Source organism: Ranitomeya imitator, chromosome 10 (genome assembly GCF_032444005.1).
Source record: "Ranitomeya imitator isolate aRanImi1 chromosome 10, aRanImi1.pri, whole genome shotgun sequence".
Lineage (NCBI taxonomy): Eukaryota > Metazoa > Chordata > Amphibia > Anura > Dendrobatidae > Ranitomeya > Ranitomeya imitator.
This window is the reverse complement of record NC_091291.1, coordinates 14,650,584-14,664,176: the sequence shown is the minus strand read 5'-3', so window position 1 is coordinate 14,664,176 and position 13,593 is coordinate 14,650,584. Positions and strand designations below refer to the sequence as shown.

General features: G+C 43.4%; 1 protein-coding gene across 6 annotated transcripts in view; it reads right to left on the bottom strand.

The window, feature by feature from the left end:
• LOC138651280 (carcinoembryonic antigen-related cell adhesion molecule 1-like) overlaps positions 1-13,593 on the bottom strand; it is a 31,216-nt gene that overhangs the window by 11,608 nt on the left and 6,015 nt on the right. For all 6 annotated transcript variants that reach the window (XM_069741357.1, XM_069741363.1, XM_069741360.1 and 3 more), the window contains exons 3-6: positions 10,732-11,016; positions 6,235-6,510; positions 5,711-5,950; positions 4,732-5,052 (exon numbers count right to left, since the gene is read on the bottom strand). In XM_069741357.1, coding sequence (XP_069597458.1) covers positions 4,732-5,052; positions 5,711-5,950; positions 6,235-6,510; positions 10,732-11,016 — 1,122 coding nt within the window. The remainder of the gene's footprint in view (positions 1-4,731; positions 5,053-5,710; positions 5,951-6,234; positions 6,511-10,731; positions 11,017-13,593) is intronic.

Sequence of the window (13,593 nt, the reverse complement as noted above, 5' to 3'; positions counted from 1 at the left end):
TCCAGCCTATATTACTGGGAGAGACACACAGAGCTCACATCCAGCCCATATTACTGGGAGAGATACACAGACCTCACATCCAGCCTATATTACTGGGAGACACACAGAGGTCACATCCAGCCTATATTACTGGGAGAGACACACAGAACTCACATCCAGCCTATATTACTGGGAGAGACACACACAGACCTCACATCCAGCCTATATTGCTAGAAGAGACACACAAAACTCACATCTAGCCTGTATTACTGGAAGAGACACACAGAACCCACATCCAGCCTATATTACTGGGAGACACACAGAGATCACATCCAGCCTATATTACTGGGAGATACACACAGAGCTCACATCCAGCCTATATTACTGGCAGATACACACAGAGCTCACATCCAGCCTATATTACTGGGAAAGTAAATAAAGCAGCACACTGCAGCGCTAGAACATACAAACTTGAAAAACGAAATTTGAACTGCATTACTGCACTAGAAATATGAAAAATGAGAGCTTTTAGCGCATAAAAATGGCCAATTTTATGTGTACCTGTTAGCCCCGTTACGGCATCTCTTATACCAGGTCCTAAACTTGCCTTTCCTCGCTGTGAATAAACGTCTCCATCTGAATGGGTACCTGTGAAACCTCTTCTTAGACTAAAATTCTCTCTCTCTATGGAGGGGTAATGGACCTGCTGTAATTAAAACACCTGTGACAAGGAGGCGGAGTGCTCAGTCAGAAGGCTAAAGAATACATTTCAAAAACCTGACCGGCACATCCAAACATAGACTCAGTGTGAACAGGTGCTGAACCTAGAGTCGCCAACTCGTATATAGTTAAGTAAATAACTATAAATGCTCTCATTTTTCATATTTCTAGTGCAGTAATGCAGTTCAAATTTCGTTTTTCAAGTTTATATGTTCTAGCGCTGCAGTGTGCTGCCTTATTTACTTAACTATATACGAGTTGGCGACTCTAGGTTCAGCACCTGTTCACACTGAGTCTATGTTTGGATGTGCCGGTCAGGTTTTTGAAATATATTACTGGGAGAGACACACAGAGCTCACATCCAGCCTATATTACTGGGAGACACACAGAGGTCACATCCAGCCTATATTACTGGGAGAGACACACAGATCTCACATCCAGCCTATATTACTGGGAGAGACACAGAGCTCACATCCAGTCTATATTACTGGGAGAGACACACAGATCTCCCACCCAGCCTATATTACTAAGAGGACACACAGAGCTCACATCCAGCCTATATTACTGGGAGAGACACACAGAGCTCACATCCAGCCTATATTACTGGGAGACAAACACACAGCTCACATCCAGCCTATATTACTGGGAGAGACACACAGAGCTCAGATCCAGCCTATATTACTGGGAGATACACACAGACCTCACATCCAGCCTATATTACTGGGAGACACACACAGAGCTCACATCCAGCCTATATTACTGAGAGATACACACAGATCTTACATCCAGCCTATATTACTGGGAGAGACGCACAGAGCTCACATCCAGCCTATATTACTGGGAGAGACACACAGATCTCACATCCAGCCTATATTACTGGGAGAGACACACAGATCTCCCACCCAGCCTATATTACTAAGAGGACACACAGAGCTCACATCCAGCCTATATTACTGGGAGAGACACACAGAGGTCACATCCAGCCTATATTACTGGGAGAGACACACAGAGCTCACATCCAGCCTATATTACTGGGAGAGACACACACAGACCTCACATCCAGCCTATATTGCTAGAAGAGACACACAGAACTCACATTCAGCCTATATTACTGGGAGACACACAGAGCTTACATCCAGCCTATATTACTGGGAGACAAACACACAGCTCACATCCAGCCTATATTACTGGGAGAGACACACAGAGCTCACATCCAGCCTATATTACTGGGAGATACACACAGAGCTCACATCCAGCCTATATTACTGGAAGAGACACACAGACCTCACATCCAGCCTATATTACTGGGAGACACACACAGAGCTCACATCCAGCCTATATTACTGAGAGATACACACAGATCTCACATCCAGCCTATATTACTGGGAGAGACGCACAGAGCTCACATCCAGCCTATATTACTGGGAGAGACACACAGATCTCACATCCAGCCTATATTACTGGGAGAGACACACAGATCTCCCACCCAGCCTATATTACTGGGAGAGACACACAGAGCTCACATCCAGCCTATATTACATGGAGAGACACACAGAACTCACATCCAGCCTATATTACTGGGAGAAACACAGAGGTCACATCCAGCCTATATTACAGGGAGAGACACACACAGAGCTCACATCCAGTCTATATTACTGGGAGACACACACAGAGCTCACATCCAGCCTATATTACTGAGAGATACACACAGATCTTACATCCAGCCTATATTACTGGGAGAGATGCACAGAGCTCACATCCAGCCTATATTACTGGGAGAGACACACAGATCTCACATCCAGCCTATATTACTGGGAGAGACACACAGATCTCCCACCCAGCCTATATTACTAAGAGGACACACAGAGCTCACATCCAGCCTATATTACTGGGAGAGACACACAGAGGTCACATCCAGCCTATATTACTGGGAGAGACACACAGAGCTCACATCCAGCCTATATTACTGGGAGAGACACACACAGACCTCACATCCAGCCTATATTGCTAGAAGAGACACACAGAACTCACATTCAGCCTATATTACTGGGAGACACACAGAGCTCACATCCAGCCTATATTACTGGGAGACAAACACACAGCTCACATCCAGCCTATATTACTGGGAGAGACACACAGAGCTCACATCCAGCCTATATTACTGGGAGATACACACAGAGCTCACATCCAGCCTATATTACTGGAAGAGACACACAGACCTCACATCCAGCCTATATTACTGGGAGACACACACAGAGCTCACATCCAGCCTATATTACTGAGAGATACACACAGATCTCACATCCAGCCTATATTACTGGGAGAGACGCACAGAGCTCACATCCAGCCTATATTACTGGGAGAGACACACAGATCTCACATCCAGCCTATATTACTGGGAGAGACACACAGATCTCCCACCCAGCCTATATTACTGGGAGAGACACACAGAGCTCACATCCAGCCTATATTACATGGAGAGACACACAGAACTCACATCCAGCCTATATTACTGGGAGAAACACAGAGGTCACATCCAGCCTATATTACAGGGAGAGGCACACACAGAGCTCACATCCAGCCTGTATTACTGGAAGAGACACACAGCGCTCACATTCAGCCTATATTAATGGGAGAGACACACAGACCTCACATCCAGCCTATATTACAGGGAGAAACACAAAGGTCACATCCAGCCTATATTAATGGGAGAGACACACAGAGCTCACATCCAGCATATATTACTGGGAGAGACACACAGACATCACATCCAGCCTATATTACATGGAGAGACACACAGACATCACATCCAGCCTATATTACTGGGAGAGACACACAGACATCACATCCAGCCTATATTACATGGAGAGACACACAGAACTCACATCCAGCCTATATTACTAAGAGGACACACAGAGCTCACATCCAGCCTATATTACTGGGAGAGACACACAGAACTCACATCCAGCCTATATTACTGGGAGAGACACACAGATCTCACATCCAGCCTATATTACTGGAAGAGACACACAGAACTCACATCCAGCCTATATTACTGGGAGAGACACACAGATCTCACATCCAGCCTATATTACTGGAAGAGACACACAGAACTCACATCCAGCCTGTATTACTGGGAGACACACACAGATCTCACATCCAGCCTATATTACTGGAAGAGACACACAGAACTCACATCCAGCCTATATTACTGGGAGAGACACACAGATCTCACATCCAGCCTATATTACTGGGAGAGACACACAGAGCTCACATCCAGGCTATATTACTGGGAGAGACACACAGAGCTCACATCCAGCCTATATTACATGGAGAGACACTCCCACAAGAGAAACTTTTTGAAACTTGAATCGGGCTGAAAACCACCAATCAGGTGGTCTGAAAATGAATGAAGAGGATTTAGAAGGTTCCTATTATAGTGATGTGTTAGACGTAGAGATGAGCTAATTGATTAGTGGGACCCTGATCCAGTGGCCAGTTTAGCATGGTATGGTCATTGAACAGAATCCCTTTGATGAGCCTCCCACCTGGGGGCATCTTCAGCTCCTCCTTTGATCATGCGTATCACATCTCAACACTGATGTTGGACAAGTCAAAGCTAATCGAGAGAGGTTCCGGCAGATAGAAGCCGATTTGATGAGATCCCATTTGTGGAATTCTACCTTTAGTACATTAATAACATGTCCTAAGAACAGTCCATTATTGTTTAGGCTCTAATAACGCTTTTAATTTTTTATTTTTTTTTCAATTAAATATTGCATAAAAAAATCTGGTGTAACAATTTGCTTGCAGCACCAAGCCTGACCACATGGAGTGCTGTAATATTTAATCTTGATAGCATATAACATAGCACAATCCTACTGTAGAATTCTCCCATCTGGTGGTAGGAATGGGTAGTGCACCATGGTAGAAATCTATAGCGCCCCATTTCATTTACATTGGACCTTAATAATCATAACACACATAAATTATTGGATGATAATTACTGCCACATACAGATATTTAATGTACCTTCTTTCTTCGCATTGAGAAAGAATGTAAAATAATTGCTTCCAATGGGATTCTCAGCTCTGCACATGTACTTTCCATTAAACTCCTCATTCATTTCTTGTATGATCATGTATGATGAGTAGTCATTAGACATAATGATGATATCTTTCGTAGTGATCAGTTTGGATGGAGTTGGGTCAAGGCGGACCCACGAGAACGTTGCAGGGAAGATCTGAGCTCCCGAAGCGTTCCCGCTGTTTAGAGTCACTGATAGAACGGCGCTGTTCCCCTTGTTGGCCGTGTTAATGCTGTCGTTAATGAATCCAGTAGACCGCGGAATATCTGAAAAAAAAAAATTATATGGCATCAGAGAGGAAGATTTTGTGGACTTCATTTACATACATTTTAATTAACCTGTCCGAAATTCCTATGATATGAAACATGACACAGCTCCTCAAAATCCCACCTCCCGTTAGTGATCATCATTTTTAAATGGATCGATATTGACTTTTAGGATTGCTACTTCCAATAGGTGGCACAAAAGTTCCAGTTCTCTTCTTCTCTTTAGAGGTAATTTACATATTTAACTTCCTAAAACAGCATGACATTGCCTATAAGTCTCCTTACACAAGGAGAAACATTAGAGGTCTCTCATCCAGCCAAATTAGATCTCTTGTTTTGCACCAATGAAGAGCAAACACCCTGAAACACGTGTCTGCAAATAGAGTTTCTGGTTGGACTTCTTATGCCAAGTCATGTGGCAAGGCTCGATAATGGATTGATGTTGGATTTTAGGGTAAGTGGCACTAGAGCTCCAGTACTACACTCCTCTGAAGAAGCTTTATGCATGAGACGCTCCACCATGGCTCGTAGAGGAGTCTCAAGAGGTGGACTTCCTTCATAATGTCCATAAGCTTTATTAGGGCATATGGACAAATATCACCCTCAAAATAATGTTTCGGAAATGTTAGGGTACCGTATAGTCTTCTTAACTTCTTACCAATCGCTAGCAAGCACATTTCACTTGATCCAACATGGCTTCCACTGCAAGACAGCGGAGCTCCAGGGGAAAACTGGTTGGTCGGCACCACTGCTGTGCTATTATCAGCCCCACTTAGAACAATGTTTTCATACATCAGGTGTACAACAGCCGGTGGGTATCCTCCAGGCCACAAGCAGTAAAGCTGGACACTTTGATCTAAATGTTCTGCTCGGCACTCAATGTTGCCTTCTGGAGACCCTGTGGATGGAAAAATCCTTGTTGAAGGGGCCTTAGAACTTAAAAAACATCAGAACAAGGTTCAATTTTTTCCTATACACAACGTTTTATCGCTACAGTCAAACACTGGTGGCCTCAGTGGTGTCAACTCTTGGCTGAAGTGAACACATCTGGTTGATGGCTCATTGCTTGAGCCAGGAGAACAGAGACCAGCCATGGATGAGGGAGGCTCACGTAAAACTATCTATCGGAATTACTACCGGCATACAGTATACGATGAACCATGGACGTGAAGGAGTACTCACATGTCAGATTTAGGGGGTTGCTTAGTTGACTGTTCAGGTAGTTGGAGACTCGGCAAGTGAATGATCCCCGATCGCTCCTCATCACCGGACTGATGACGAGAGTTGAGTTACCGTTAGTCAGGTGATATCGGGGGTTTTGAGGCAATGGTAACTCCATTAGTGTCCAGTTGTAACTGACGTCTGTGCCATAGGAAGAACAAACGAGAGAGACGGCCTCCTTCTCAGCGATGACCGGACCGGAGGCATTACTGCGTAGAGTCACTCCAGATACATGGACTGTAAATCAGAGCGTAGACAAAGGAATAAAATGAGTAAGTGTGCACATCAATGCGGAATTTTGTTATTGCACCAATGAACCTAAAAATAGAAACTTAGGCAATTTTACAAATAGCCTTAATTAAAAAAATGTTCTGCTGTTTTTATACCACAAATGACCATCCTGTATCCAAAGGTACAAACTGCTGACTTCTGTGCTCTAAATACAATATTTGAGGTTGAGCTGAAAAATTAGCTAGGATATCTAAAAATGCAGCCATCAGGGCTTTGTCATTGAAGATTATATTATTATATATTATTATATTATATTCTGCTGGTGCAGTCACTGTGTACATACATTACACTACTGATCCTGAGTTACATCCTGTATTATACCCCAGAGCTGCACTCACTATTCTGCTGGTGCAGTCACTGTGTACATACATTACATTACTGATCCTGAGTTACCTCCTGTATCATACTCCAGAGCTGCACTCACTATTCTGCTGGTGCAGTCACTGTGTACATACATTACATTACTGATCCTGAGTTACATCCTGTATTATACCCCAGAGCTGCACTCACTATTCTGCTGGTGCAGTCACTGTGTACATACATTACACTACTGATCCTGAGTTACCTCCTGTATTATACTCCAGAGCTGCACTCACTATTCTGCTGGTGCAGTCACTGTGTATATACATTACATTACTGATCCTGAGTTACCTCCTGTATTATACTCCAGAGCTGCACTCACTATTCTGCTGGTGCAGTCACTGTGTACATTACATTACATTACTGATCCTGAGTTACCTCCTGTATTATTCTCCAGAGCTGCACTTACTATTCTGCTGGTGCAGTCACTGTGTACATACATTACTGATCCTGAGTTACATCCTGTATTATACCCCAGAGCTGCACTCACTATTCTGCTGGTGCAGTCACTGTGCACATACATTACATTACTGATCCTGAGTTACATCCTGTATTATAGCCCAGAGCTGCACTCACTGTTCTGCTGGTGCAGTCACTGTGTACATACATTACATTACTGATCCTGAGTTGCATCCTGTATTATACTCCAGAGCTGCACTCACTATTCTGCTGGTGCAGTCACTGTGTACATACATTACATTACTGATCCTGAGTTACATCCTGTATTATACTCCAGAGCTGCACTCACAATTCTGCTGGTGCAGTCACTGTGTACACACATTACATTACTGATCCGGAGTTACATCCTGTATTATAGCCCAGAGCTGCACTCACTGTTCTGCTGGTGCAGTCACTGTGTACACACATTACATTACTGATCCTGAGTTACATCCTGTATTATACTCCAGAGCTGCACTCACTATTCTGCTGGTGCAGTCACTGTGTACATACATTACATTACTGATCCTGAGTTACCTCCTGTATTATACTCCAGAGCTGCACTCACAATTCTGCTGGTGCAGTCACTGTGTACACACATTACATTACTGATCCTGAGTTACCTCCTGTATTATACTCCAGAGCTGCACTCACCATTCTGCTGGTGCTGTCACTGTGTATATACATTACATTACTGATCCTGAGTTACATCCTGTATTATATGTTGTGAATTCCGCTCTTGGGCTCCCTCCAGTGGTTTTAAGTGGAATGGCTGCTCCTTGGATTTAGCAGTCTGCAGCTGCTTCCACTGATTGTCTTTCTGCTCGGCTATTTATGCCTGGCTCTTTCCTTCAGCCAGTGGCACTTGTCAATGGTTCCTGGTTGGATTCACATCTCTCTTGGATTTCCCTGATATCCTGACCAGTTCAGCAAAGATAAGTCCTGGCTTTGCTCTTTTCAGTCGACATGTTGTGGACTTATTGTTCTGTGCATTCTATATTTTGTCCAGCTTGTCAGGATGGTTTATTTCTGTTAGCTGGTAGCTCTGGGAAGCAGATTTACCCTCCACACCTTTAGTCAGGTGTGGAGATTTTTGTAATCTCTGTGTGGATTTTTGTAGTGGACAGGCTGCAGCAGATTTGGACTCATGTGGTGGACAATTTGACGTTGTCTCAGGAAAAGGCTCAACGTTTTGCTAACCGCCATCGGTGTGTTGGTCCTCGGCTTCGTGTGGGGGATTTGGTCTGGTTGTCCTCTCGTCATGTTCCTATGAAGGTTTCTTCCCCTAAGTTTAAGCCTCGGTTTATTGGTCGTTATAAGATTTCTGAAATTATTAATCCGGTGTCTTTTCTTTTGGCTCTTCCAGCCTCTTTTGCCATTCATAATGTTTTCCATAGATCTTTGTTGCGGAGATATGTGGTGCCCGTTGTTCCCTTGGTTGATCCTCCTGCCCCGGTGTTGGTTGAGGGAGAGTTGGAATATGAGGTTGAGAAAATTTTGGATTTTCGTTTTTCGAGGCGGAGGCTTCAGTATCTTGTCAAGTGGAAGGGTTATGGCCAGGAGGATAATTCTTGGGTTGTTGCCTCCGATGTCCATGCCGCCGATTTGGTTCGTGCTTTTCACTTGGCTGGTCCTGATCGGCCTGGGGGCTCTGGTGAGGGTTCGGTGACCCCTCCTCAAGGGGGGGGGGTACTGTTGTGAATTCCGCTCTTGGGCTCCCTCCGGTGGTTGTAAGTGGCACTTTTGTGAGTTCTGCTTTTGGGCTCCCTCCGGTGGTTTTAAGTGGAATGGCTGCTTCTTGGATTTAGCAGTCTGCAGCTGCTTCCACTGATTGTCTTTTTGCTCGGCTATTTATGCCTGGCTCTTTCCTTCAGCCAGTGCCACTTGTCAATGGTTCCTGGTTGGATTCACATCTCTCTTGGATTTCCCTGATATCCTGACCAGTTCAGCAAAGATAAGTCCTTGCTTTGCTCTTTTCTGTCCACATGTTGTGGACTTATTCGTTCTGTGCATTCTATGTTTTGTCCAGCTTGTCAGTATGGATTAATTCAGTTATGCTGGAAGCTCTGGGAAGCAGATTTACCCTCCACACCTTTAGTCAAGTGTGGAGATTTTTGTAAACTCTGTGTGGATTTTTGTAGTTTTTAATACTGACTGCACAGTATTCTATCCTGTACTATCTATCTAGCTAGACTGGCCTCCCGTGCTACATCCTGGTTTCATTCTGTGTATGTCTTTTCCCTCTCCACTCACAGTCATTACTTGTGGGGGGCTATCTATCCTTTGGGGATTTTTCTGAGGCAAGATAGTTTTCCTGTTTCTATCTTTAGGGGTAGTTAATTCTCAGGCTGTGACGAGGTGCCTAGGGAGTGACAGGAGCATCCCACGGCTACTTCTAGTGTTGTGTTGAGCTTAGGGACTGCGGTCAGTACAGTTACCACTTCCTTCAAAGCTCGTCCCATGTTGCTCCTAAACCACCAGTTCATAGCAATTATACACCAGAGCTGCACTCACTATTCTGCTGGTGCAGTCACTGTGTACATACATTACATTACTGATCCTGAGTTACATCCTGTATTATACTCCAGAGCTGCACTCAATGTTCTGCTGGTGCAGTCACTGTATACATACATTACATTACTGATCCTGAGTTACATCCTGTATTATACTCCAGAGCTGCACTCAGTATTCTGCTGGTGCAGTCACTGTGTACATACATTACATTACTGATCCTGGGTTACATCCTGTATTATACCCCAGAGCTGCACTCACTATTCAGCTGGTGCAGTCACTGTGTACATACATTGCATTACTGATCCTGAGTTACATCCTGTATTATACTCCAGAGCTGCACTCACTATTCTGCTGGTGCAGTCACTGTGTACATACATTACATTACTGATCATGGGTTACATCCTGTATTATACTCCAGAGCTGCACTCACTATTCTGCTGGTGCAGTCACTGTGTACATACACTACATTACTGATCCTGAGTTACATCCTGTATTATACCCCAGAGCTGCACTCACTATTCTGCTGGTGCAGTCACTGTGTATATACATTTTTCTTTCTTTGCTCAGAATCAGGCTATTCACTGCCTCGGTCTCCACTCACTCAGACCAAACATCTGCTCTAGCTGTAAGCTACGTCTTGTCTGACTCACTGCCAGGAAGTCCTCTCTGATCTTGCTATGTTGCCCCTCCCTCTCTGGGCTAGTCCCACCTTTTCACTCTGTCCATTACTACCTGTTGCTGGGCAGAAGAAAACACCAAGACTAATAACCATATGACAATTCACGTTATGCACTGTATTAGTACCCGTGTCTTCACGGGGGATCGGGGGCAGTATGTCCATCTTCTCACACTTACCTGCAACATCCAGGTACCTCCCTGTGCTCCTGTTGCTGCTTACAGGATTTTCAATGCCACAAGTATAAATACCGGTATCACTGCCCAGGATGGGATTGAAGTACAGGTAGACATTAGAACTACTGCACGATAGATGAGAGGAGCTGCATGACAGTAATTCATCATTTCTATAGAAGTAAATACTGTGGACGGTCTGTGTCCCTGGATTACACTTCAAATTTAGGGTGGTGCCATTTACCGGGCGAATGGAGGAAGAGACGATCAAGGATGGAGGGGTGAGAAGATCTGAAATAGAATTATAGAGGTATGATCTAGTAAACCACATGATAAGTGCAATGTAGTGCCAGGCAGCTGCTGCAAAGCCACGTAAGATCATGAGGGTCCCGCTTGAAATCGGAGGAATAAATCAAATAGTTCTGCTCCAAATTTTGTCGATTTTTTCTCGTTATTCGTGAAAAGTCAGATTAATCTGTGGGTGGATCTCTAAGCAACTAAAGTGTAAGCTACATTTATGAATTGAGACAAACTGGCTCCAATAGGAGGGGGTGGCGAAAAAAAAAGAAGAAAATAAGTTCTATACAGAAGTGTTATTTTTAAAGTGTAACCATCGTTTTAATTTTCATCCAATAAATTAATAGTACACAAGAAAATAATCAACTTTGTAATAATTCTCATCAGAGAAATCTGCTTCTTTCTTTTCCTGGACTGACTATTTTCTCAATTTATAGGTGAAATCTGTAATCAGCTAAAACAAATTTTTCTCGTTTCTGAGATTTTTTTTCTCGTTTTTACACGTACTATTAATGTATGAAGGTAATTTTACAGCAATTGTTACTCTTTAAAGATGGGTCAAATATTTAAAGGGGTTGGTTCACAAGAGACAGTTTTGGCTTATTCGTTGGATATGCTTCCAGAATCCATTCAGGAGACCACTGGACCATCACCAAAAATAATAAAAAGAGGGATTGGGGAACAATCAGCGCAGACAGCCTGGAACTCTTCCCAGTAAAGGAACGCCCAGAGTACACCTCATTTATCTCTGGTTATCTCTGGCTGACACCAAGGGACAAAACAGCTGACAGACTTCCTTTAATAAGTTTTCTTAGGCAAGTTCCCTTAATTTTGACTGCAGACTGGGAATGCTTCTTAACCCCTTCATGACCCAGCCTATTTTGACCTTAATGACCTGGCCGTTTTTTGCAATTCTGACCAGTGTCCCTTTATGAGGTAATAACTCAGGAACGCTTCAACGGATCCTAGCGGTTCTGAGATTGTTTTTTCGTGACATATTGGGCTTCATGTTAGTGGTAAATTTAGGTCAATAAATTCTGCGTTTATTTGTGATAAAAACGGAAATTTGGCGAAAATTTTGAAAATTTCGCAATTTTCACATTTTGAATTTTTATTCTGTTAAACCAGAGAGTTATGTGACACAAAATAGTTAATAAATAACATTTCCCACATGTCTACTTTACACCAGCACAATTTTGGAAACAACATTTTTTTTTGCTAGGAAGTTATAAGAGTTAAAATTTGACCAGCGATTTCTCATTTTTACAACGAAATTTACAAAACCATTTTTTTTAGGGACCACCTCACATTTGAAGTCAGTTTGAGGGGTCTATATGGATGAAAATACCCAAAAGTGACACCATTCTAAAAAATGCACCCCTCAAGGTGCTCAAAACCACATTCAAGAAGTTTTTTAACCCTTCAGGTGCTTCACAGCAGCAGAAGCAACATGGAAGGAAAAAATGAACATTTAACTTTTTAGTCACAAAAATTATCTTTTAGCAACATTTTTTTTATTTTCCCAATGGTACAAGGAGAAACTGAACCACGAAAGTTGTTGTCCAATTTGTCCTGAGTACGCTGATACCTCATATGTGGGGGTAAACCACTGTTTGGGCGCACGGCAGGGCTTGGAAGGGAAGGAGCGCCATTTGACTTTTTGAATGAAAAATTGGCTCCACTCTTTAGCGGACACCATGTCACGTTTGGAGAGCCCCCGTGTGCCTAAAAATTGGAGCTCCCCCACACGTGACCCCATTTTGGAAACTAGACGCCCCAAGGAACTTATCTAGATGCATAGTGAGAACTTTGAACCCCCGGGGGCTTCACAAATTGATCCGTAAAAATGAAAAAGTACTTTTTTTTCACAAAAAAATTCTTTTAGCCTCAATTTTTTTCATTTTCACATGGGCAACAGGATAAAATGGATCCTAAAATTTGTTGGGCAATTTCTCATGAGTACACCGATACCTCACATGTGGAGGTAAACCACTGTTTGGGCACATGGTAAGGTTCGGAAGGGAAGGAGCGCCATTTGACTCTTTGAATGAAAAATTATCTCCATCGTTAGCGGACACCATGTCGTGTTTGGAGAGCCCCCGTGTGCCTAAACATTGGAGCTCCCCCACAAATGACCCCATTTTGGAAACTAGACCCCCCAAGGAACTTATCTAGATGCATATTGAGCACTTTAAACCCTCAGGTGCTTCACAAATTGATCTGTAAAAATGAAAAAGTACTTTTTTTTTTCACAAAAAAATTCTTTTCGCCTCAGTTTTTCATTTTCACATGGGCAATAGGATAAAATGAATCCTAAAATTTGTTGGGCAATTTCTCCCGAGTACGCCGATACCTCATATGTGGGGGTAAACCACTGTTTGGGCACACGGCAGGGCTCGGAAGGGAAGGCGCGCCATTTGACTTTTTGAATGGAAAATTAGCTCCAATTGTTAGCGGACACCATGTCGCGTTTAGAGAGCCCCTGTGTGCCTATGCATTGGAGCTCCCCCACAAGTGACCCCATTTTGGAAACTAGACCCCCCAAGGAACTTATCTAGATGCATATTGAGC